Source organism: Urocampus carinirostris, chromosome 11 (genome assembly GCF_059441175.1).
Source record: "Urocampus carinirostris isolate Australia breed hairy pipefish chromosome 11, RoL_Ucar_1.0, whole genome shotgun sequence".
Taxonomy (NCBI): Eukaryota; Metazoa; Chordata; class Actinopteri; order Syngnathiformes; family Syngnathidae; genus Urocampus; species Urocampus carinirostris.
Window position 1 is genome coordinate 19,496,315 of NC_142359.1, and position 24,218 is coordinate 19,520,532.

At 41.0% G+C, this 24,218-nt stretch overlaps 1 protein-coding gene across 3 annotated transcripts in view; it reads right to left on the bottom strand.

The window, feature by feature from the left end:
• Window positions 1-23,270, bottom strand: part of camta2 (calmodulin binding transcription activator 2) — a 36,536-nt gene extending 13,266 nt beyond the window's left edge. For 2 of the 3 annotated variants that reach the window (XM_088347467.1, XM_088347464.1), the window contains exons 1-18: window positions 23,126-23,270; window positions 17,828-17,921; window positions 17,662-17,750; window positions 16,400-16,467; window positions 16,200-16,335; window positions 16,045-16,116; window positions 14,671-14,818; window positions 14,471-14,599; window positions 13,677-13,857; window positions 11,618-12,350; window positions 9,071-9,538; window positions 7,555-7,681; window positions 7,346-7,480; window positions 5,980-6,161; window positions 4,823-5,004; window positions 3,384-3,462; window positions 3,105-3,297; window positions 1,728-1,862 (exon numbers count right to left, since the gene is read on the bottom strand). In XM_088347467.1, the coding sequence (XP_088203593.1) occupies window positions 1,728-1,862; window positions 3,105-3,297; window positions 3,384-3,462; window positions 4,823-5,004; window positions 5,980-6,161; window positions 7,346-7,480; window positions 7,555-7,681; window positions 9,071-9,538; window positions 11,618-12,350; window positions 13,677-13,857; window positions 14,471-14,599; window positions 14,671-14,818; window positions 16,045-16,116; window positions 16,200-16,335; window positions 16,400-16,467; window positions 17,662-17,750; window positions 17,828-17,864 (3,094 nt within the window). In that variant the 5' untranslated portion in view covers window positions 17,865-17,921; window positions 23,126-23,270. The remainder of the gene's footprint in view (window positions 1-1,727; window positions 1,863-3,104; window positions 3,298-3,383; window positions 3,463-4,822; window positions 5,005-5,979; window positions 6,162-7,345; window positions 7,481-7,554; window positions 7,682-9,070; window positions 9,539-11,617; window positions 12,351-13,676; window positions 13,858-14,470; window positions 14,600-14,670; window positions 14,819-16,044; window positions 16,117-16,199; window positions 16,336-16,399; window positions 16,468-17,661; window positions 17,751-17,827; window positions 17,922-23,125) is intronic. The other variant, XM_088347465.1, reaches the window with a different exon arrangement.
• Between the last annotated feature and the right edge of the window lie 948 nt (window positions 23,271-24,218).

The window sequence follows — 24,218 nt, forward strand, 5'->3', positions numbered from 1 at the left end:
TCTTACACCGATAGGAGAAGCATTGCAATTTTGTAGTACTTTTGTATAGTGACAATAAAGACCATTCATTCAACTGCAATTATTTGTTAATATCTGTAGATTTATAGTCGTTATTTTGTTACAGTCGTATACTCTAAGTCGGTAAGGACGGAAAATAAACCTCTCACATATGAGATACAAGACTTGAGATGACTCGCTAGGTTGCTGTGACCTTATTGCCTGGCATCTTCTGATCTAAAAGCTCTATTGCAAACATTATATGCAGTTTGAGCCAGTTAAGACCATTTGGTCTCGCTTTTGTACCAGGGTAGGCTTGAGTCTTTTTAACATCCAGTAAATAATATAAAGACAATACGCATTCTCCTTATTTCTAATATAGCGAGCATTTAAGATAAAACAACCGGACTAAGGCGAACCTTACAATAGTATGCTGTTATCCCAGCCCATGAAGCACAAAGAAACAAAATACTCCCTCCAAAATTGCAATTTACATACGTGGCTTTCACAAAAATCTACACCTATTTTTACAAACACACCATCTATTTAAAAAAATAAGGAAATTTAAAAATAAATAAAAATCAACAAACCTAATACAAGGAAATTGAACACAAAAACAAAACTGTGTGAATACCATATTTCAGGGGTGGCAAACACGCGGCTCTTGGCCAATAAGAATGCTGCTCCTTGCCTCATTATATTTTCTATATACTGTGGCTCTTTGCCTTGTTTCATGTTTAGTTTTTTTCCCCCTCTTAAAACACACTTGAATCCATCAGAGTTAATAACAAATAATAAATAATATATTGAAATTAATTTGGCAGATTTGTTGTTTTTATGCTGCTGCGGACACATAACTGACTGCCAATCATCTGCGTAGGTTACGTCCAATGCCAGTCAGTGCGTGGTGTGGCTCTTTGACTCTCACAGTTAAAAATTTCGGCTCTTTGTGTCAAACTTGTTCGCCACCCCTGCAATATTTCTTATTTGATAATCAATTTATATTATTGTATATTGTTTGTACTTGTTTTATGTTATTGTGTATAGAGTACTGATTAAATGAAATATATGAAGTTTGAACCTGCGCTACCCCAAGCAGTTATAAATGCGGAAAATTTCAATATATTCCTTGTCTGGAACGTAAAAAAATATAATAATCACAACCTAGTTCTCTCTTACTTTCATAACTCGCACATTAATAGGAGGCAATTTGACCTTTTTTTTTTTTTTTAATAAATCTTTCTCGGTGTTTAGGTTGGCGTTCTGACTGTACTTAAAGTGTGTCTCTGCTTACTTTCACCATTCTCATGCTACATTAGCACACACATATAAAAAACCTGCAGGAACGAGCATGACGTCACTCGCCAGAACTTTCCCACCCCCCCGTTGCTCCTACAAAATCTGTTATACCCCCAACAGTTTGCTAAAGGTAAGTTAGAATCAGATAGGCATGGTGGAAAATAAACCATAAGGGCTGTTTGAACTCAGTTAGGCATTGTTACCACACAGTCAATAGAGAAAATATTTAACTTTTTAAGGACATCTCAAATGAAGCACCCCGCCATTGGTAGAAAAGCGGCAATGCACTTCTTTCCTAAATAGTTTTGAGAAGTTAAAAAAAAAAAAAAGTCTGGGACCACATAGTGTCTACCTATGCATGCCACTGGCTCATCACTAAATGAATGTAGTACTTTGGATTATTGTTTTGTTTGTGATGTATCAAATGTTACCTGCATCCGGCTCCTCTACAGGAACAGAGGATGATGACGAGGACAAAGGAGACAAGGGGGATGAGGGGGAAGTCTCCATAGGTGCGGCCGAACATTGGGAAGGGGAAGACGGAAGACTGCTGGAGGAGCTGAGGCCTGCAGGGAGAGACACAGCAAGAGTGTTGAGCCAGAGTCTGATTTCAATCAAGATGGTGTAGGGTCAAACTCATTTTAACTCAGGGGCCACACGATAGAACAAACGTTCTCTCGGGGGCCGGACTAGTAGACTAGAGAGAAAGAAAAAGAGGGACAAAGAAAAGAGAGTAAGAGGGAGAGAAAAAGAGAGAGGTTGGGACAAAGAAAGAGTGAAAGGGAGTAAGAGAGAGGGAGAGGGAGAGAAACAAAAGAGATAAAAAGAGAACTAGTGAGAGGGGGGGAAGAAAAAAAGAAAGAAATCCAAAGAGAAATAGAAAAAGGGAAGGAGAGAAAAGGGAAGGAGAGAAAGGAGAGAAAGAGAAAACATAGTGAAAAGGAAAAAAGGAAGAAGAGCAAAAGAAGGTAATAAGAGAGCAAAAGGTAAAAAGACACAGAGAGACAAAGACGAACAAAGAAAGAGAATAAGAGACAGAGAGAGTAAAAGAGAGACAGAGAGACAGACAGAGAGAGAGAGAGAGAAATACAAGGACAGCGTTTGTGGACATACATCAACCTACAGCTAATTTTTCTCTTGCCCTTCCCTCAGCGTTGTCTCGCAGGCGGGAATCAATCCCTTAGTGGGTCTGATCCGGCCTGCGGACCGCCTGTTTGACACCCCTGGTCTAGGGGGATGCCCTTTGCTACAAATACCATGCCCCAAAACTGGGCAGAAAGACGAGCTTGTTCTCTCAGCCCCTCTCTCTCTCAATTAAAGCACGCCGAAGCAAGCCTCCCTCGCTCTAAAAGAGAACAGGATCAAGCCTGCCTGAGCCACTACGTCACCCTCTCAAGGTACATGTAGCGACAAAGAAGGAAACAGAACTGCTTTTTTTGGGTGCTGGGGTCACATGCTTTGAACACACCATAGATAATTTCTGCTCATTTGTTTCATTAAATATTTTTACTTTCAACAGTATATCCACCACTTGTCCAACCAATCCCAAAAAATCCCTCTATTTGAGGTTTGCTAATTGACTTTTTGTGTGAATAAATGATGTAGCGTTTCAACCAATGCTTGTTTCTATCATTTTTAATTATCAAATTTTTTTAAATGAATGAACTGAAAATTATATTTAAATAAAATATAATGTATAGGGTTGTCCTGTCAAAATAAACGTATTGAGACTGATTTAACGTTTTTGGTGGACCTCTAGCGTCCTTTTTTGTTTAAGTTTAAAATTCTACAACAGCATGCAAGCTTACCTGTGTCCGGACTGGTTGAGGCGGTGGCATGCGTGTGCAATTCCTCCAAAGCGGCGGCTAGGCAAGTGTGTCCTCTCGAGCGCGCCACATCCAGGGGGAAGCGTCCGAGCGAGTCCGGGATTCCGAGAGCAACACCGTTCCAGCTGTACAGTAGCTCCGCGGCCCTCCGGTGACCGAGAGCGCACGCCCAGATCTGCAATATGGGTTGCCGCAGCAGTTTGATAAGGAGTAGGAACCAGCCGGGGGCGATTGGTGAGCAGAGAATGGAGTGTGACGTACCAGCGGCGTACAAGAGAAGTGGTCTACGTTGAGAGGGTCAACCTCCTGTTCCAGGTCCAAACTGTCACTGTGTACACGCCTAGTAAACACAACAGTGGTTCTGTGTACAGGCTTTAATGGTAGCTGTCGTTATCTTTCCCAAATCAGACTACATTTCTTGGAATGATTTAGCAAACCACTCTCCCTTTGCTTCATATGCATTTGTTTGTTTTTCTAATTGGCTTTTTTTCTTAATTACGACTAAATTGTTCGTTATTATCAGTGTCTGAAATAAAAGTCTGCCCGGACGCCCGGGGCATGAATCTTTTACGTCGGGCGTGCAACTTTTCAAAACGTCTCCGACCGGGTGGCTGACAACTTACTCAAGAAAAAAAGAAGAAAAAGACCCCCAAAAAAACCAAAACATTTTTTTTGCTTTATGCCGATTTCGAAACCTTTTCAGTTTGGAAATTTTGGAATTTCAGCTCGTTTGGCAATTTGCATACTCAGCAGCCAATCAGAAGCCTGCATCGAATAACTTCGTGCTTTCCCGAGCCTTATAAGGTCGTGCATTTGCATATCATTTTCCAAAGTAGGCTCACAGAGAACACAAGAAAAATGGAAAAGTGGTAAGGAATCAAGCCAAAACCTCAGCCCCAGAAGAAAGATTCAAAAGAAGCTAACAAAATTTATGACGCGACTAAAAATAAAAGTACGTTAAAAGCATTGTGGAAAAGAGTTCACGTGGCTTGCAGCAGACGACGCAACGCGAACATTGCACGAATGAAGATGAGTAAATACAGGTACATACTGATGGCAGATGGAAAACAGCGATGTCATATACATGCAATGAATGTTCTAAGTAAATTTATAATAATCTAATTTTAAAGAGTTATTCCGTTATATATTCTGATTATCAGTCTTTAATACTTTGCAACAGTGGGGTATTTTTGCGATTATTTGTCTTATTGTGTTTCAAGTTGTGAAAAATGGGGCAGGCAACTTTGTGGCTGGGCAGGCAACTTTTCAGAGTTGTCTGCCCTGGTGTCCGGTAACTTTTCGTCATGAGTTTCAGACACTGATATTATGTAAAACAATCAGCATTTTTTAAGTCAAGTAACATTTATTTGTCCAGCCCTTAATCTCAAATAGTCTCTAAGGGCTGCAGAGACTACCGTTACAACATCCCCTGAACGGAAAACTACATGAGGGCAAAAAAAACTAAAAAAACTCAACATGTAGAAAATTAAGAAGACTGCCTACAGGCCGAAATGTACAAGAATTCATTCTCTCAGCTAACCCAAAAGGTACACTTGAAAATCTTACATTTGCTCAAAAAAGGAGCATCTCATAATTATGTGCAGCAAGTTTTCAAAGTTCCCAAAAACTTTGTTTTATGGAAGAACTCTTCAAAATGGCATCAAAATCAAATGATTTGGCCCACTACGGGTAAACCTTACCTCCAGGTGATCAGCGTTTGAATCAGGTGCGTGTATCCCTGCGCAGCGGCCAGATGGAGCAGAGTCATCCCGCGGTGAGGCGGCGAGCGCTGAAGTGGCTCGTCATCGCCTCGGCTCCACCGCACTCCTCTCATCATCCTCTCACAAACTCGCACGATCCTCCTCTCGAACCACTGGGAGGACTGACAGAGCGGCAGTTAAGGGTACTCTAAAAGACTACTTTTTGTTTTTTTCAATACGGCACAGAACGTGGAGTGTTCCTATCCACCGTTATGCAAATCCGTGGCGAAATATTCAACGCGCCCGGGGCACTCGAGAAATCTAAAAGTTGACAGATCTGGCTCGCTTCCTATAGAGCTGCGACGTCATTGAAGGAACGCAACACTTTCAAAATGGCGGATCCCATTATCACAACATGTGTGGCTAGCTCCGAAACAGACGGTGATTGTAATGAAAGGCGTACCGCCTATTTCTGCTTGGAGGAATTGGCTTCGTGAGGTAAGTTAACCTGCCGCTGTTACAGGTTTTTTGCCTTGTCCTCCTTTTTGGTTGGTGAGTGTAGCTTTTTTGTCTGTTTTTCTCCGCGAAAGTCGCAGTCGGTATGATATAGTCTGGCTAGTTTCCCGTTACCGTATGGGCTGCCGATTGTTTTTTCCTGGCCGGGTTCGCGTTTGGTGCCGTAGCCGCTTTTTGTTGTCGTTTCCCGGTTTGCCTGGACGATCATTGCGTGTTTATGGTTTGCCAGTGCCTGCGGTTTTCCACCGCGGCCGACTTTTGCTGATTGCTCCCGGTTATTCATTGAGTTATGTGTTATTTTGCCAGTTAGCCCCCTTTTGGCTGCTCGCCCTTTGTTGTACTGATACTGCATCCGCCTGCGACACAATGCCCAGGCATACTCCACAAAAGCTACCACAACCTGGCTTAAAACAATTGTAACCTCTTCGATTAATCAACTCGTGGACTGGCTTGCTAGGCTGACGTTGTTCCTCACATGACGTCATAGCTCAAAGACAAGACAGGCTGTAATTGGAATATAACGATTAAATATGTAAAGATTTCATGCAAAAGCCATGCACTTTTTTCCCACATTTTAAATGTTTCAGATTTTGGGAAGACTTTTATACAACTTCTCTTTGCATCTGCTCGGGCATTCTTACCTGCTCGTGGTCCTCGGGTGAGTGTGGGGGCGCAATACCCATTTGGTGGCCTTGATGCTGCCGCTGTTGTTGTTGCTGCTGCTGCTGCTGCTGTCGTTGGGCTAGGTCCCGGGCTGCCATGGTCGCCATTCTGCGCTCCATCTGCTCTAGGCGTTCCAGGATGGAGACCCTGAACTGATTGTCTGCAGGAGAAGGTAGAAAAAACTTTTAACTGTCCTTCCATCAGCTGATTACAAACCATATATTGTATTTTCTGGACTACAAGGCACACCCAAATTGGCCAGAAATTTGAATGTGCGCCTCATAAATCTAGTGCACTTTATCTGCAAACAAAATTGAAAATTTGTTACGTTATTTGTGCATGATCAGTCGACAGATTTTATTGCTGACCACAACTGCATAACAATGTCAACGAGTATCAAATCATGAAGTAATGGTAAGAGAACTGAATCCAAACCAACAGTACGCTAGGAATATTCAATGGGACTCAAACCAGATCGGACTCTGGGGAAATTTACAAGAGTCCGAAGAAATGGTAATTAGCAGCAGGTGCTCTATGGATTATTATCGGGTTCGGGAAACGAATGAGGGAGAGAAGGCAAAAGCGAGGTTGCAGGTCTGCCTACTGCTACAGCTAGGCTAACAACTCTCTTAACCCACCACTGCCAAACCTGTACCTCACTAATGTAGATTGAGAAACACCTACATTTGGGACAGTTGTATTTTGAGTATCCCTGAGACCTTGCTCAGCTGGATTATTAATACTAGCGTGCAGCTATCCAGACGCTTTCTAAATTGCATTCTTGCACTGAAAGGAGAAACCCTCCGATTTTGTTCTACTTTTGTATAATGACAGTAAAGACAATTTGTTCAACAGCAATTCTGTTTTCTGTATTTTAATCTTTAAATCGATAGCTGTTATTTAGTCATAGTCACATAATCTCAGTCATTAAGGATGCGGGGGGTTCTGGTCCCTGTTAACCGTGATAAGCAAGGGATTACTGTACTGTATTTCAGGACCAGTTAGATGTCCGACAATATTCTCGTGGCCTGGTCCAATAATAACATCAACCATGTTATATTGTGAGTAAAAATAGTGGGATGATGAGAAAAAAGCCTTTTTTACTTATCTCTAGAATCTCTAGTGGTCGAGTGGATAGAATTCGGTGCACTTCCCGCTGCCATCAGGGTGGGTGCCACGTTCCATCCAATGTTATGCAATTGTTATCAGTGATATATTCCATCTGATCCGTCAATTCACACTAGAGGTAAAATCTTAAGCCCAAGCCAGGCCTCAGTACAATCCAAAATTCGGAAAATAAAATGTCTTATAGTGAGAAAAATACAGTAATTGAGGAATACAGACCGTCCAACGAAAGCCAGTCGAGCTGCGAGCTCGGCAGGGAGCTTGCATTCCTGGCACGGTATTCGAACAGAACCGAAGTTGACGTGGAACCCCCAGATTCCAGGACTTGAAGACCCACCAGCCCGGCCTCGTGGGCTGAGGCGTGGAAAAAATGATCCAGTTAGCCTTTGAGTGTGGGTGCATGAATACAAATCCAGGTGATTGTATACCAGGGCAGTAGCAGCGCAGCACACCGGGTTGGATCAGTGAAGCCGGGACAGCACTCTGATCAAACACGCAGGAGTATCGACCTGACTGCTCGCTCCAGGGTCCTGTGATCAATACTTTCACACCACCCTAGAATAACACAAACCTAATGGTATTCTTATATGTTTCTCGATTTTATCTCCAGGTACTTAGTTTTTTTCTTCAGTCTGAGTGTCAGCCATTTTCAGAAAAGAGGATCAGCCAGTGCTAGCCGATTTTAAAGATGTGACTGATCTTTCTGAGTCTACAGGGAATTGTGTGTTTGGGTTTACTAAATACACAGGGTTTGTACACCTATTTCATGGCCAAATTCAACCATTTTTCAGGGACTTTCAAAGCCAATGTTTTAATTTCTCCAGTTCATTAAAAAAAACATTTGGTGTGAATCTTAAACTTATTGCAATCTACATGTGTAATTTTTAATGTTGTGTGTGCATTTATCAAGACAGAAAACCTTGAATATATTTGTTTTGGAGACAAATCTTTCCCCATATGTATTGGGTAAAAATGACACAGACCAATATTTGCCCAAGTAAAAATATGTTCTTAGCTTGCCTTGTTCCAGACCACCAAGATTACCATGTTTTCTGTTGGAAACTCAGATATTCAGTCCCTCTTGTTCAACCAGAAGTCTTAAAAAATGTTGGAGATATGAACTAATTTACTCCCAATCATGTTTACCCGCCATAAGTAGAAAATGAATTAATGCCAATGCCATATATCAGTGTCTCTCAACTGGTGGGTCGTGGCTCTTTTCCCTGGCAAAAAAAATGCTAAGAAAAAAACCCAGCGTCAATTACATTCCCTAACAGTAGATGGCAATAATGCCCTGCTTATCTCTTTTACCCCGTTCAATTGGCACATTTCAGAAGGACCACATCTCATTTTATTGTGATTTTGTTGTTGTTTTTTTTTTCCTTTTTTTTTTGCCCATAATGATTGGTCCCAAGAAAGTTAGTAATAATAGGAAAGAAAAGTGGTGATTAAACCGAAAAATGAAATGGTGTGCAAGTGTCTGCAAATGAAGCCCTGCTGGAAGGTACAGTGACTGGTTTGAAAATGCTATAATCTCAGCTTTTTAACCAGTAATTTTTATCACATAAAATAGCGATCGATGTTTATGTATACGCTTTATTAATATTCTGAATATCTTTTAACATGTGGCCATTTTAAAGCAGTTTTAGAGGGGTCACTTATGTAGGCTTATATGAGAGTACAAAGGGTACTTGAAGTCTTTTGGGGTTTGCTGGATCTTTTTTTTTTTTAAATAAAGGTAAATAAATTCCACTATTTCCGCTTTAAACTCCACAATTATTTTTTAGATAAATTTAAGAAGTGGAATGTATTTCTTGATTTGAGTCGCAGCTTGTTATTAAGATGGAACGGTGGTTCCTGAAGTCAGACCAGTTGAGAACTAGTGCTAAGTATGATCGTCAATGGCAGTGAATAAGTTATTAGCAGGTAACAATTGTGCGTTACCTCAGGGTATGACCACTCAGGCGAGAAGTCGGTGATGGAGGCGAGTGGCGACGAAGACGGCAAATGGTGAGGAAAGGGCAGGAAAGACGTAGAAGGCAAGGGCTGAGGGGGCACCACGTATCGAATGCCGGCCGAGAAGACACCCGGGATGGGGGCTGGGTCAACAGGGGGCAGTACAGATGCTGGATTGGCCTCCACTGTGATGAGGTCAGAGATGAGGTCTGGGAACTGGCTGTCGAAAGAGATTTCGAGCTCCTCTGCTTCCTGTTGTGTTTCCATGAGAGGGGGGTCGGCGTCGTGGACCAGTCCGTTGACCTGCTTCACTGGCGGGGTGGGTGCCACTTGGATGCAGGTCTCCATGTTGACATCCTGGGCGCTATGCGAGGTTGGGCAGCCTGGTAACTGACCGTAGAGCTGCTCCTGTGAGCCGTTGCCACTTCCTGGCGTCGACGGATGGCTCGGCTGCGCCTCACACACACATTGCCATGGTTATTAAAACTTGATTTGAAATTAGTACCGTAAATTCCAAACTACATGACGTACCAGATTAGAAGGCACATGCACAAATTTAAGGAAGAAACTCAACTTTGTTTTAGTACAAGTTGTACCAAATTTTAAGCCACAGGCTTAAGCAGCCATAAAAATGAACCCATTCATGTTTAATTTTTACATTTTAAAAAATAAATCAGGGGGGAAAGCAGTCAATATTACTTTAATTTGCATTAACATATACATTAACAACAAAAATATTCTCAAGACAAAACTTCATGTACTGTATTGACAAAAATTTAGAAGCCCGTACAATCACCATGAGACTAATCTTAGGCTCTCCCATCTCTTGCGTACATGACAAAGTGATAAGAGACCAAATATTGCTAGAACTAAATAAAACAAATTACACATAATGATGCTAGTTACTAGCTAAGGATGGGTACACAAAACCTGTAATTTTAAAAACTGACAGTTATAAGACTGATAACAGCCTCATGTGACGTCACAGTTTTAGTCCCCATAAGAAAAATATACTAGATAATTACTCACCTGCTGCCACACTAAAATATTCAATCAGCCCCCACTACTTGTTATAAAGAATCCAAGCATTTATGTATAATCATTTTTTATGTAGTAGTAGCAATATTACATTGCATTGCAATCCGCAGTGTTTAAAATGCAGAAAAAAGCAGCAGGTAGTAGTCCTGAACATATATCACACCTAGGACTCTCTCCCTCCATCTGCCACTGGATAATGGACTTCCTCTCAAACCACCCACAGTCCGTGAAACTCCTGGCACCCTAACACTGAGCACTGGCTCCCCCCAAGGTTGTGCACTGAGCCCCCTGCTTTTCACCCTCTACACCTCCGACTGCTCACCGACCCACCTCACAAACACAATCATAAAGTTCGCCGCCGATACCACCTTGATCGGCCTCATCTCTGAAGGGGACGAGGCGGCGTACAGGGATGAGGTGGAGTTACTGTCAACGTAGTGTTCGAAAAACCACCTCATACTGAACACCACAAAAACAAAAGAACTGATACTGGACTTCAGAACGAATGGCAGGAATCCAGCACTACTCATTATAAAATGAGACTGTGTAGAGAGAGTCCACTCTTTCAAATTCCTGGGTGTGCACATCACCGACGACCTATCATGGTCTGCAAACACCAGAGCGGTGGTAAGGAAGGCCCAGCAGCGACTACATTTCCTGAGAGTGCTCAGGAAAAATCATCTAAAACAGCAGCTGCAGGTTTCCTTTTACAAAACCACAGTAGAGAGGATTCTAGCATACTGCATTATGGTGTGGTATGCTGGGTGCACAGCAGCAGAAAGGAAAACGCTCCAGAAGGTCACCAAATCAGCCCAGAAAATCGTTGGTTGCTCTCTGCCCAGTCTGGAGGACATTGCCTGCTCTCGCTACCTCAGCAGAGCAGAAAACATCATCAAGAACTTTTCTCACCCCGGCCACCACCTCTTTGACCCACACAAAACAAAAACGAAAAGACTCAGAGACAGTTTCTTCCCCAGAGTCATTACCACCATAAACACACACCGCACAAAGAACTGAAAACTCCCACTACCTCATACGAACGTAAAATGGTACTCATGCCTATGTTTCTTGCACAATGTTGACTGCACTATGTTTACTGCTCAACTTGCACAATGTTGACTATATTTTGCACTATGTTGACCATTTTTGCGCCAAATGCATATTGCACAACCCTTACGATACCAAACTGTATTACGATACCAACTGTACGTAATATCCTACATGCCGACATTTCTTTGTCTAAATATTGTGTAAATTATAACTATAACCTTATCCTCCTTGTTTTTATAACCTTATCTTCTCTGTTCCTTTATCTTCTTGGTTTCTTTTATCCTCACTGTGAATATGTGATACTGGAGTGCCATGCCCAATTTCTCTGTCACAATATGTGAACCCATTTTGTAACAATGACAATAAAGGTATATTCTATTATATATATATATATATATATATATATATATATATATATATATATATATATCACTAACAGCTGCTCACCTGTGGCCCCTTTTTGAGAGGCGCCAAAATCTGAGCATCACTTGCTTGTTCCTTTTCCTCAAGCACCGACGCTGCCCCAGAGACCCCCGCAACTCCCAGCTCCAGACAGAGCGGTAGTAGTGGAGGGGCCACAGAGGAAGTGGGTGACAACAGGAAGGAGAGTGGAAGCGAGGTGGAGTCCTTCCTGTCCATCTCGCAGGAGGACGATGAGAGCGACGAGGGAGGGGAGATAGAAGATGGCGGTGTGGACGTGAGGGAAAGTGCCAGGGATGAAGGTGAGAGCGGCGAGGAAGAAGAGCGGATGACAGGAGGAAGGGGTCCGCCGTATGTCTGACCCTGCTTAGGTGAGTTCAGGAAAGAGTCGGGATCAAAAGCCGGTGGGAGAAGAGGTTGAGGGAGAGAGGGAGATGAGAAGGTTAAAGAAGAGGAGTTTGAAGAGGCGGGAGTAAGGAGCAAACCTCCTATGACAGGGGATGGAAGGAGAGTGAGAGAAAGAGTGTGGTGAGTGGGAGCAGGAAGGGAAGGAGTTGTAGGGGAAGATGGGCAGGGGGAGGCTGGCTTGCGATGGGGAGCGAGACGGGTTGACAGGAGTAGTTGGTTGGAGCGAGTGGGCGCAAGGCTCTCTTTAGGGGGGTCCTCGCCACCGCAACTGGAAATGGTGGCAGTGGATGCCATGACGTGGACAGCGTTGTGAGGAAGAGCCACGGTGGTCAGCGGGGGGGAGGTGGCTGAGCTGTGAGAAGACAACTCCGAGTTAGTTTAAGATTAAGTAGACGTTATTGTTTGCTCTTAGAGGTTGTTAGAGATTGCAGCCTTAGTCAACTCTTTCATGATGCGTGTGCAATTCCATGCACTTCTTAGATGCACTTGAATAAACTCTTATGTTTTGGGGTTTGGGTTGACCTTTTCTTACTTTCACCATTTTAATAGTACACTGACAAATAGATTAGAATAGAAAAAAAAATACTCTCCAGCCCTCCCTCAGCTCACATTTCTCAAACCTTATGTGTTCTGTCCCAAACAGCTAGGCTCAGTGGAAAATAATGCCTGAGGGCTGTTTGAACTCAGTTTAGCATTGTTAATACATACTTAACAGAAAAAATATTTAACTTTCAACATTTTAAGGACACTTCATACGACACACCCCAGCTTTAAGATTCTTGCTCAAGTTTATTACTAATTTTGTCAATTTATAGGAGATTGGTGACCTTTGTTTTACCATGCTTTTGTTATATTCTATATTTGTTTTAGTGCTCAAGGTATCATAATATAGGCATTATGATAGCTGTGGAATGACAAGTGCTCAAAATGTTAACAAAATCCCCAAAAAGTCAAATTTCTCTTATCCTCTGAAAAAGGAAAAAAAATCAATTTCAAACCCGACCCAAAAATCATAAGCTAAATAAACAGAGAATTTCGTGGTAGTACTTTGCGAGAAAACCAGTTTGCAGATTAAAAGAAAACACTGCAGGAGAGCAAGAGAAGACAAAGCATTTTGTATAGTAGTACAAAACTTCATATATTGAGGATATATGGATAAAACTTAGTGTATAACACGCAATCTTAATTTCATCTTCTTTTTTACATTATAAAATGTGTGCTATAAGAAAAAGACGGTAGTTATCAACTATTAATTTCAAATAATTTCCGCGAGTCAAGATACTGAAATGTTAAATCAAACAATAATCATCATGATCAGCGCCAATATTCAACTTATCAGAATATGAGTTAAATTCTAAGGCCGCTGCAATGGGTCTGAACACCTATGACCATTTGCCTTTTTACATTTTGGATTCCTTTTTGGGGATTTGGGCAAATGGCTTCAATGACATAAAGTAAACATTTCACGGTCTGAATACTTTAAATGATGTAAGGTTTGGGGTTTTGTATTTCTATTAGGTTTAATGCCAGATTTTTTTTTTTGCAAACCACAACTGAATATTGGACTAACATATTGGTTACTGGCCCCTATGTACACTGATTATTGGTATTGAGCCTGTAAAAATGATACAGGTGGATCTCTAGTCCTCATACTATACTTAAACAAAGATCCACTTACATGGAGGTGGGACCAGGAGAAGAGGTGGGGCTGCCCCGAGCATGGAGCTGAGAACCTTTTGCTTCACCGCCTTCGCCCTCCAGCTCCACCGTCTCACAGGTCGGCAAGGAAGACGACGGGGGCAGCTTAGGGGAAATGATCCGGTGTTTGGTGCTATTGCAGCTGTGGGGAATGTTCCCTCCTGACACACACACACAATAAACCTAAATCTCATTATAAACACAGACTTATCTAAACAAAATGGATCCTATGCAAACACTTTAGACATGCAGTAATCCCTCGCTGTATTGTGGAATATTCTCAAGACTAGAAAGAGACTGGGGCAGCGTCGGGAAAGGGCGCAATAGCATTCCTGCAGGTCCTACTGCTCCTGCTATGTTCAAGCCAGCCCTGCTGAGCCTGTATCTCATCAACACCTGATATAATGCCCATAAAATGGATGACCTGGAGCTACAACTCATGGGAAACTGCAACATTTGTGACTCCTGTTTTTTAATTATCATGGAGACCTGGCTCAGTCCGAGTATCCCCCAATGCTGGCATGCAGCTAGCCGGCCAATTTTGCCCTCAAATTTTTTTGTGCTATTGTATAATGACAATAAAGACTGCATTTCTGTGTTCTGTGTTTTCATTTGTAGATCTACAATTTTCATTTTATTACAGTTGTATTTTTTTATATGTTACTGAGATCTAATAAATAAACAAACAAATGAGTCTTATTTGCAGGTTTTGTCTATTTCTGTACAGTATTGCCTAAATATTAACCTTCTTCATTGATGTTTGTCATAAGTTACCTTGGCTGCCGTTGCAGAGGCAGGCATGAGTGCGCGGCTGAGGTTTAGTTTTCTGGCGTTCTAGGATGAGCTGCACCAGATCCTCGATGCTGAAATCCTCACTACCACTAGAGCATTTTATGCTGTGAACTAAAACAAGTGCACGTACAGTTACACGTTATTGTTGTATACTATGTCCATGTGTGTAGAGTTTGACTTACACATAGGCTTGAACTGACCCAGCAAGTCGTCACGGCTCCATTTCATGCTGTCGTGACGACTGGTCACAGTGCACAGCATTGGACTACATTTTCCCGAATCCTCCAGGGAGGGCACGTTCAGGTAATGGACGAGCACAATGTCTGGGTTCTTTTTAAATGTGAAAGGAACACATGCATGTTTACTAAGAGCAAATCAAAATCAGATCATCTGGTGTTCCTATTTTATTTTGTTGTTATGTGTATCAAAAATAAGGATGTCGCAATCACACTTTTTTGGCACCCCAGTCCAAGTTGTTGTGTTTGATTTCAAGTATCTGCTGAAACAGAGTCCCTAAAATCATGCCTCGGCAACACACTAGAAAGAAATGTTATTTTTTTTCAAATTCATATTTATATTTACATTCATATATGTCTGGGTATATAGTACTGTATAAAATATGTTGTAATAGATTTATTTACCATTGAACAATTTAATCAAATTGGTTATGGAACATCTATCTTACATCAGTGTCTGAAATAACTTCTGCCCGGACGCCCGGAGCGTGCATCTTTTATGTCAATTTGCATAGTCGGCAGCCAATCAAAAGCCTGCATCGAATAACTTCGTGCTTCCGGATTTCCAGAGCGTTATGAGGTCGTGCATTTGCATATAATTTTCCAAAGTAAGCGCACAGAGAACACTAGAAAAAATTATAAGTGGTTAGGAATCAAGCCAAAACCTCAGCCCCAGAAGGTTGAAAAGAAGCTAACAAAATTGATTACGCTACAAAACGTAAACGTACATTAAAAGCATCGTGGAAAGAGGAGTTCACGTGGCTTGTAGCAGACGACGCAACGCAAACATTGCATGAATGGAGATGAGTAAATACAGGTACATACTGACGGCAGATGGAAAACAGCAATGTCATACGTGCAATGAATGTTATAAGTAGATTTATAATAAACTTAATTTTAAAGTGTTGTTCTGTTATCTATTCTGAATATCCATCCTTATTACTTTGCAACAACATTTTTTTGGTGATTAGTCGTCTTATTGTGTTTCACGTTGTGAAAAATGGGGCAGACAACTTTATGGCTGGGCAGGCAACTTTTCAGAGTTGTCTGCCCGGGTGTCCGATAATTTTTTGTCATGAGTTTCAGACACTGTTTACATCCCTTTTTTATGGAAGACATTTTATGATCTAAAAAATGAATATTTCCCAACTCTGAATTGTGTTTTGCATGTCATTTGTTTTTTGTTATGATACTGTGTACTTAAAAGGTGTGGTGCGTCGTATATTGCAATAAGAGTGAATACTGGTATTGTCTCTGCACCTTAGCTAAACAACATCAAAGGAACACGATGTTGATTTATAAATCCAACCATGTGTTTACCTGCAACAGCCAATAGCACCGCCGATGGAATGTTGGCACAATGGCGGAATGGACATAGTTACCGTAGAGACACTGCAATGCAACCACAGTCAACAAAAACCACTACTTAGACCGCTTTTGGGCTGAATAAAAATTGGGGGTTGACCGCCGTTTACCTCCATGCCCTGCACCTTCAGCTTCACGTGGTCCTCTCGGGTGTCCTTTCTGTCTTTGCGTTTCTTCCAACAGTAGCCATCTTTCCTGTACTTGACCTTCTTCCTGTTGTATAGGATGATGCTGCCATTTCTTGGCCTGAAATACGACATGGTTAGCTATGTTCACCATCTTTAAATAACTAATATGTGCATGTTTGTACCTGGTTTTCAGGGTGCCGGAAAGCCATTCATCGTGCTTGTCAAAGCTTACAAGATAAGAAGCAATCTCCTGTATACATACAAAGGGGCTTCGGCATGAAACATATCAAAAGTATTCTTCTTTAAAAAGGATGCACTCAATAAAGGCAATAGGTATTTTGCTTTTTTCTTAGCTTTTAAGCTTTAGCATCTGTTTATTTGATTGGAAGTAGCAAATCAAGACAAGCAGCATTTTAGTATTTATATATGTGCCCCGAAATAACCAATGACGTACTGGATTCTCCAGACTATAGTGCACACCTAAAAACCCCAAATAAATTGATGCGCCTGATATACAGGCAAATATGGCGGATAGAATTGGAAAAATATTCAGAATTCATACGTGTGCATTACTACGCGAGGTTTACGGTATATTGCCGTATTTGTTCAATGATTGATCAATATTAAAATCAAACCTGGGTCGGGACGGTGAGAGCGCCAGAACCTGGTCACTAAAGCACCAGTGATACAGACTGCATTTGAAAAGGCATTATATTTTACCTCATTATCACACTATTTGGTGCCGGAAACGAATGTAAGAGAATGGAGAAAACAGAAATTTGTCCTGAAAGATAGGAAAATGCATCGTCCGATTCATCATCAGACACACCACAGTGTTGTTTCCCACATCGTGTTTTTTTTTGTGTCCAGGTAAAGCGGAAGATGATGGATGGATGGAGGTAAATAATTTACGACAAATTTCTGGCACCGGGAGTCAAAATAGTGTGATAAGGAGATCAAATCGAATGCCTTTTCATCTGCGGTCTATCACTGTTGGTTTAGTAATTATGTTCCGGTTCTCACTCCGCCGAGACCCGGGTTCTTTTCCTGTTGCATACACTGTTTTGCGTTTTACAACTGATCAATCATTACACTAATTTGCAAATATATGAAATGTGCAACAGTTGCACAGGAATGAATGCCGTAGCTCTTAATTTAGTTTTAATTCCATGCGGCTTAGTCAGGTGCACCTTATCCATGTAAAATTTAATGTAAATGACAAAAGACTATTTTTAGGGGTGCGCCGTATAATCCAGAGAGCTTTATGAAGTGTAAAATATGACAGTTATAATAGCGGGTAAGGTTAATTAACCCCGAATTAAGAGTTTCAAATAAATATTCTCAAACTGGCTTTGACAACTGTTCATTCTTAGCTTCAGTTTTGGTGAGTTCATAGTTCCGTTAGTCGGGTACACCGTGTGCTACTTAGTTTTTGACCGCTAACCTCGTTAGTGTTCCATCTCAGACGCTCGTTGGGCAGACAAGACGAGCGAGGGAGGGACTCCAGCAATTTGTTCCTCTGTCCTTTACTCTCTAACACAAACGAACAATCCGTTAAAGCTTGATATTCTCATCCAACTGGTTACCTTAGCAACAGACCTGACACTGACCAGTAAGACAGGTGGAAACCATCTCCTTATTGCTCATGGCGACGAGTCCATGCAGGGCGGTCTCACACCACGCACAGCCACCTACACTCACCCACTGCTCACACATACACAGAGTGTTAGGAGTATCGCGTTACAAAGGAGAGTTACTGAAATGCATTTACTTGTCTCGGTAACGAGTGCTGTAACGCGTTTTGTAACATTTTGTAACATCTGTCGTTACAACATGGTGCGTTACTCCACTCATTTTTAAAAGCATAGTCACAGATTACATTGTTAACTGTTCTTTACCCGTTCCTTCAGCGCAGTCGGAGTAGCATACGACACTCAATGTGTCAGCAACACAATGCTGATGGCGACACTCCTGTATAATCGCATAAAATCCCGATCCAAGACATACCCAAAGTAAATTTAATCATATTTTAAAACCATTTGGAGAATATGGACGGTTTTAGTCTCGTTTCAAAAGGTAACGCGCTGAAGTTCGGCCCCAAATTGAATTAACCACTGCAAGTGCTACTAACATTGAGTTACACACAGAAATAGGATTTATTCTTGCCTGATTTTTTGTGCTCCCAAGAGTTTAACCTCTTAATGTTGCAAGGGCCGTCCGGACTTTTAATAAACGAATGTGTGTCTGTACGATTCAAGTTATGATGACTGTTTTAAAATACACTCATCACAAAAACATCACCATTAGTCTGAAACGACGTACCCAATAACTATAAATCCGGCGCAACTCACCAATCATGTCCCCTGGCGGTCAGAATATTTGTTGAATAAAAACCTTCTATATCTCTGTGTTTCAACTCGAGATTACTCAAAGTTAGTAGCACTTGCAGTGATTATTTCAGTTTGGGACCAAAAGAGACGAAAATAGTCCATATTCTCCAAATGGTTTAAAAAACAGCATTCAGTTTACTTTGGTACGCCTTGGATTGAAATGATATCGTGAAGACACGACTTTGTTTATCAACAGTCTGACGGCCCGCCGGCGGGTTCATGGAACCTTAAGGGGTTAATAGGGTGGGTTTGTTTATATGTTCGTATAACGTAATACTAAATCCTAGTATGGTAGTGCCGTCTCAAGCAAAGTACGAGGTTGTGTTAATTCTCCCATCAGCAGCCCTATGAGACTCCTTGTGATAAAGGGCTATACAAATAAACATGACTTGACTTAACCGATATTCTGAAATTATCCCTACCGTATATATTCACATCTAAGCCGTATATAAAACTGTAAAATAAATAACTGAAATCAGGATAGTGGGTTTTATGCTCATATCTGGTTGTGTCATCGGTAGCGAATAGTTGGCAGTGGGTGCGGGAGGGGGTGCAACCTATACAGGAACATCAAAATCAATGGGGCAAACGGGAGCATAACATTTATGGTAAGAGTGCTCGATTTTGATATTTTTGTTTTCGAAATTTGTTTTTGCAATAATGCATTCCTGGAGAAAAAGGAAAACATCTTGGACATTACCCAGAGACCATGAAGGAATTCTTTGAGCGGTTTAAGACAAGAGACAGAATGGATATGGAGAATCTCAAGATTGCACAAGCCAAGAATATAAAGGTTTCACTGCTTCCGGAAGTTGCTGTACACATTTTTTTGTATTTTTTTCTGTGGTTATTCTTAAACAGTTTTAGGGGGTCGGCTTCAATGAGAGTATTTACAGTAATTTGTATCTAGATCAGCAGTGGGAAAACCACAGCCTGCGGGCCACATGCAGACCCTCAGGTTTTTTTTCATCCAGCCTGCCATACAAAAATGCTCAAAATATAATGACATATATAATAGTTAATAAAGCTCTACTAATTTAAAAATGGATACCACCTTGGTCCCCATTGTCCCGTTTTCCATCTACAACAAAATACTGCAAAATTAAATATCAGATGGAGTGCTTAAAACGAGGACCTAATATATTATTTTGCTTTCATTTTGAAAAGAAAACAAAGATGATGAACCGCTACTACAGATATATTAAAACTGAAAGACCACAAAAATACAACTAGAGTGATAACAAAAATATAGAAAATAAATACTAAAAAAAAGTATAGAAATACTACAAGTATTATACAGAAATACTACAAAAATACCACTACAGTAATACTACAGAAATACTACAAAAAAATACTATGGAAATAATACAAACATACTACAGGACTGTCTCAGAAAATTAGAATATTGTGATAAAGTTCTTTATTTTCTGTAATGCAATTAAAAAAACAAAAATGTCATACATTCTGGATTCATTACACATCAACTGAACTATTTCAAGCCTTTTATTATTTTAATATTGCTGAATTTGGCTTACAGCTTAAGAAAACTCAAAAATCCTATCTCAAAATATTAGAATATCAAGAAAAAGTATACAAGTAGGCTATTCAACTAATCACCTGAATCATCTAATTAACTCAAAACACCTTGCGAGGGTTTCCTGAGCCTTAAAAACACTCAGCTTGGTTCAGTAAACTAAATCACAAGTATGGGGAAGACTGCTGATCTGACTGCTGTCCAGAGGACCATCATTGATACCCTCCATCAGGAGGGTAAGACACAAAAAGAAATTTCTCAAAGAGCAGGCTGTTCACAGAGTGCAGTTTCAAAGCATATCCACAAAAAGTCTGTTGGAAGGGAAAAATGTGGCCGGAAACGCTGCACAACCAAGAGAGATTACCGCAGCCTTAACAAAATTGTGAAGAAGAGCCGCTTCCAGGATTTGGGGGAGCTTCAAAGACAGTGGGCTGAAGCTGGAGTCCAGGTATCAAAAGCCACAGTTCACAGACGTGTCCGGGAAATGGGCTACAATAGCCGTATTCCCATGGTCAAGCCACTTCTGAACTCAAGACAACGGAAGAAGTGTCTGACTTGGGCTATGGAGAAGAAGCACTGGACAGTTGCAGAGTGGTCCAAAGTCCTCTTTTCAGACAAAAGCAAGTTTTGCATTTCATTTGGAAGTCAAGGCGCCAGAGTCTGGAGAAAGGCTGGAGAGGAGCAAAATCCAAGTTGCTTGAAATCCAGTGTGAAGTTCCCACAGTCAGCAATGGTTTGGGGAGCCATGTCAGCTGCTGGTGTTGGTCCACTGTGTTTCATCAAGTCCAGAGTAAATGCAACTGTGTACCAAGAGATTTTAGAGCACTACATGCTTCCATCTGCTGAAAAGCTCTATGGAGATGAGGATTTCATTTTCCAGCATGATCTGGCACCTGCCCACAGTGCCAAAACCACCAGTAACTGGTGCACTGACCATGGCATCACTGTCCTTGATTGGCCTGCTAATTCCCCTGACCTGAACCCCATCGAGAATTTGTGGGGTATAGTTAAGAAGAAGATGAAAGACACCAGACCTACAAATGCAAATGAGCTGAAGGCCGCTATCGAAGCATCCTGGGCATCAATAACACCTCAGCAATGCCACAGGCTGATTGCCTCCATGCCACGCTGGATTAATGCAGTAATCCGTGCAAAAGGATTCCCAACCAAGTACTGAGTGCATCAATGGACATTTTCAAATGTTTGATTTAGTTTTGCTGTTATAAAATTATTTTTTTACTTGGTCTGAGGAAGTATTCTAATATTTTGAGATAGGATTTGAGTTTTTTTCAGCTGTAAGCCAAAATCAGCAATATTCAAATAATAAAAGGCTTGAAATAGTTCAGTTGATGTGTAATGAATCCAGAATGTTTGACATTTTTGTTTTTTTAATTGCATTACAGAAAATAAAGAACTTTATCACAATATTCTAATTTTCTGAGACAGTCCTGTAGAGAAACACTACAAAAATACTAAAAGATACAACTTAAGTAATACTACGCAACAAAATTTTAAATGAAGTGCTTAAAACAGGGACCGAATACAAAATGTATCTTTAATTTTTAAATTTTAAAACAAATTTGATGGAACAGATCTATTTAAAGCAAATATGAAGAAATATAACATGTAGATGTCTGCATTTACTCATTAATGAAAAAAATGGACCGACCCTTTGCCCAATATTTTTCAACCCAATGCGGCCCAAAACTCCAAATGGTTGCCCACCTCTGATCTAGATAGTCACATAATGAGTAACCCACTTTTTTGTGTTTATGGACATTACTCCGAAATTGAAAAGGAAATCTACAAGTTGTTTGAAGACAAAAGACAAAATGGATTTGGAGTGTCTCAGTTAGATAGATAGATAGATAGATAGATAGATAGATAGATAGATATATAGATAGATACTTTATTCATCCCCTAAGGGAAATTCACATTTGTGTTGGATTGTAAGATCTCAAGATTGCACAAGGCCAGAAATATGTAGGGTTCGCTGCTTACAATACACATTTTCTTCAATTTCCTTTATTATGTGCAGGGTTGGGTAGGGTTACCTTAACTTGATTACTTTGAATTACTTTTGGATTACTCCAATACCAAATATGCTAATAAAAGACAAAATAAACTAAATATGAATACAATTACTAAATTTCGTGCAGGCTTGGGGAGTAACGGAACGGCAAAAATGATGTTGGCAAGCTGTTTGGATTTATTTTCATTTTGTTTCTGTCGCATTTTATGTTAGTTTTGCCGGAGATCAAAGAGATCAAAGACATCAAAGCCAGGAGAGAAAGCTTACCACGTGTTGCGAGTCATAATTTTATTCATATTTAATTTATTTTGTCTTTTATTAGCATATTTGGTATTGGAGTAATCCAAAAGTAATTGAAAGTAATCAAGTTAAAGTAACCCTACCCAACCCTGATTATGTGGCTATTTTTAAGCAGTTTTAGGTAGTCGACTTCAATGTGAGTGTAAACGGTAATCTATAGCTAGTTACTTTCAGAATAACACGCTACTTTTGGGCGTCAGTAATCTGTGTAGTAACACAATTCCTTTTAAAATGAAGTAACTAATTTGACTAGTCTTGGCTAGTAACCAATTGCATTTCCGCGCATCCTCACACGCGGGTTGAAGTGAAAGTGGCCAACTATGGGAAAACACAGGTCCTTGTTGCTTAGCAACCACCCTAAAAGGAAAAGGTTTCTTGCGGAGGCCCGAATGACACACCGGCTGCTTGCCTAGCAGGTTTCCCGACTGCCTGAGCACCAATATCGGCTATAAACAGTACCACTGACGGGGGCATTTTGGTGTGTTTTGAGAGCTATTTTTAATAAATGCAATTTTTTTAAGATAACAAGAAGAATCGAAACAACACGCGTTGCTCTGTCCAACTGGTAATAATATTTATCTAAAGTCCAGCTCTGCTAGCTAGGCTACAAGCACCGATTTGACACCAGAAATAAAGCTGAGCAGGATTTTACCTTCGAGTATGGCGGTGTTAGTTGACGCTAATCCGCGGTCGCGTCGTCATGAGCGGTGGTTCGCCTTCAAAACCTCCACAAACTATTTTACCTTCCGCCTTCAGCTCGGCAGCCATATTCCTCTCTCCTCTGACGTCTTTGCGCCGAGACCGTAATGCCGAGTCGGAAATTAGGGTTGATGTTACCGTAATGCCAGGTAAACACGAGCGGGTCCATTTACTAACGGGGGAGATCATTATTGCTTGGGAACAGTGGCGCCACCAGGGGGTGGCCACGGCCCCCTCATTAAATTGGTTGGCCACCCTGTTTGTCAATATAAATACACACACGATATGATATATTGCGCATACGGTATAGCCTTGGTAATCTGTTGGAAAGTTATTATTATACGCAATAATAATTTTGTATATCATTAATAATGTGATCGTGCATACTCAGTTGGGATACTATTGTCTCCGTACTATCATTTATTTGTATCTGCCACTACCTGGGAATCGTTTTGTTTTGTGAGATGGACATTTTATGCCTAATATTGTGTCTTGCGAAACTATTTGACCCCCTTGAACTTTTGTGACCTTTTGCCACATTTCAGACTTAAAACATAAATATATAAAACTGTAATTTCTTGTGAAGCATCAACAATAAGTGGGACACAATCATTCAGTGGAATACAATTTATTGGATATTTTAAACTTTTTTAACAAATAAACAACGAAAAAGTGGGTGTGCATAATTATTTAGCCCCTTTACTTTCAGCGGAGCAAACTCTGAAGTTCTGTGAGGATCTCTGATTCAATGTTGATCTAAATGACTAATGATGATAAATGGAATCGGGCAGCATGGCGGCGCAGTGGTTAGCATGTGTGCGGCACAGTTCTGAGGTCGTGGGAACCTCCTGAGTGGGTTCAAATCCAGCTCCCGGCCTTACTGTGCGGAGTTTGTATGTTCTCCCCGTGCTTGCGTGGGTTTCCTTCCACATTCCAAAAACATGCATTTCAGGTGAATTGACCGGTCCAAATTGTCTCTAGGTGTGACTGAGCGAGTGAGTTGTCTGTCCCCGTGTGCCCTGCCATTGGCTGGCAACCAGTCCAGG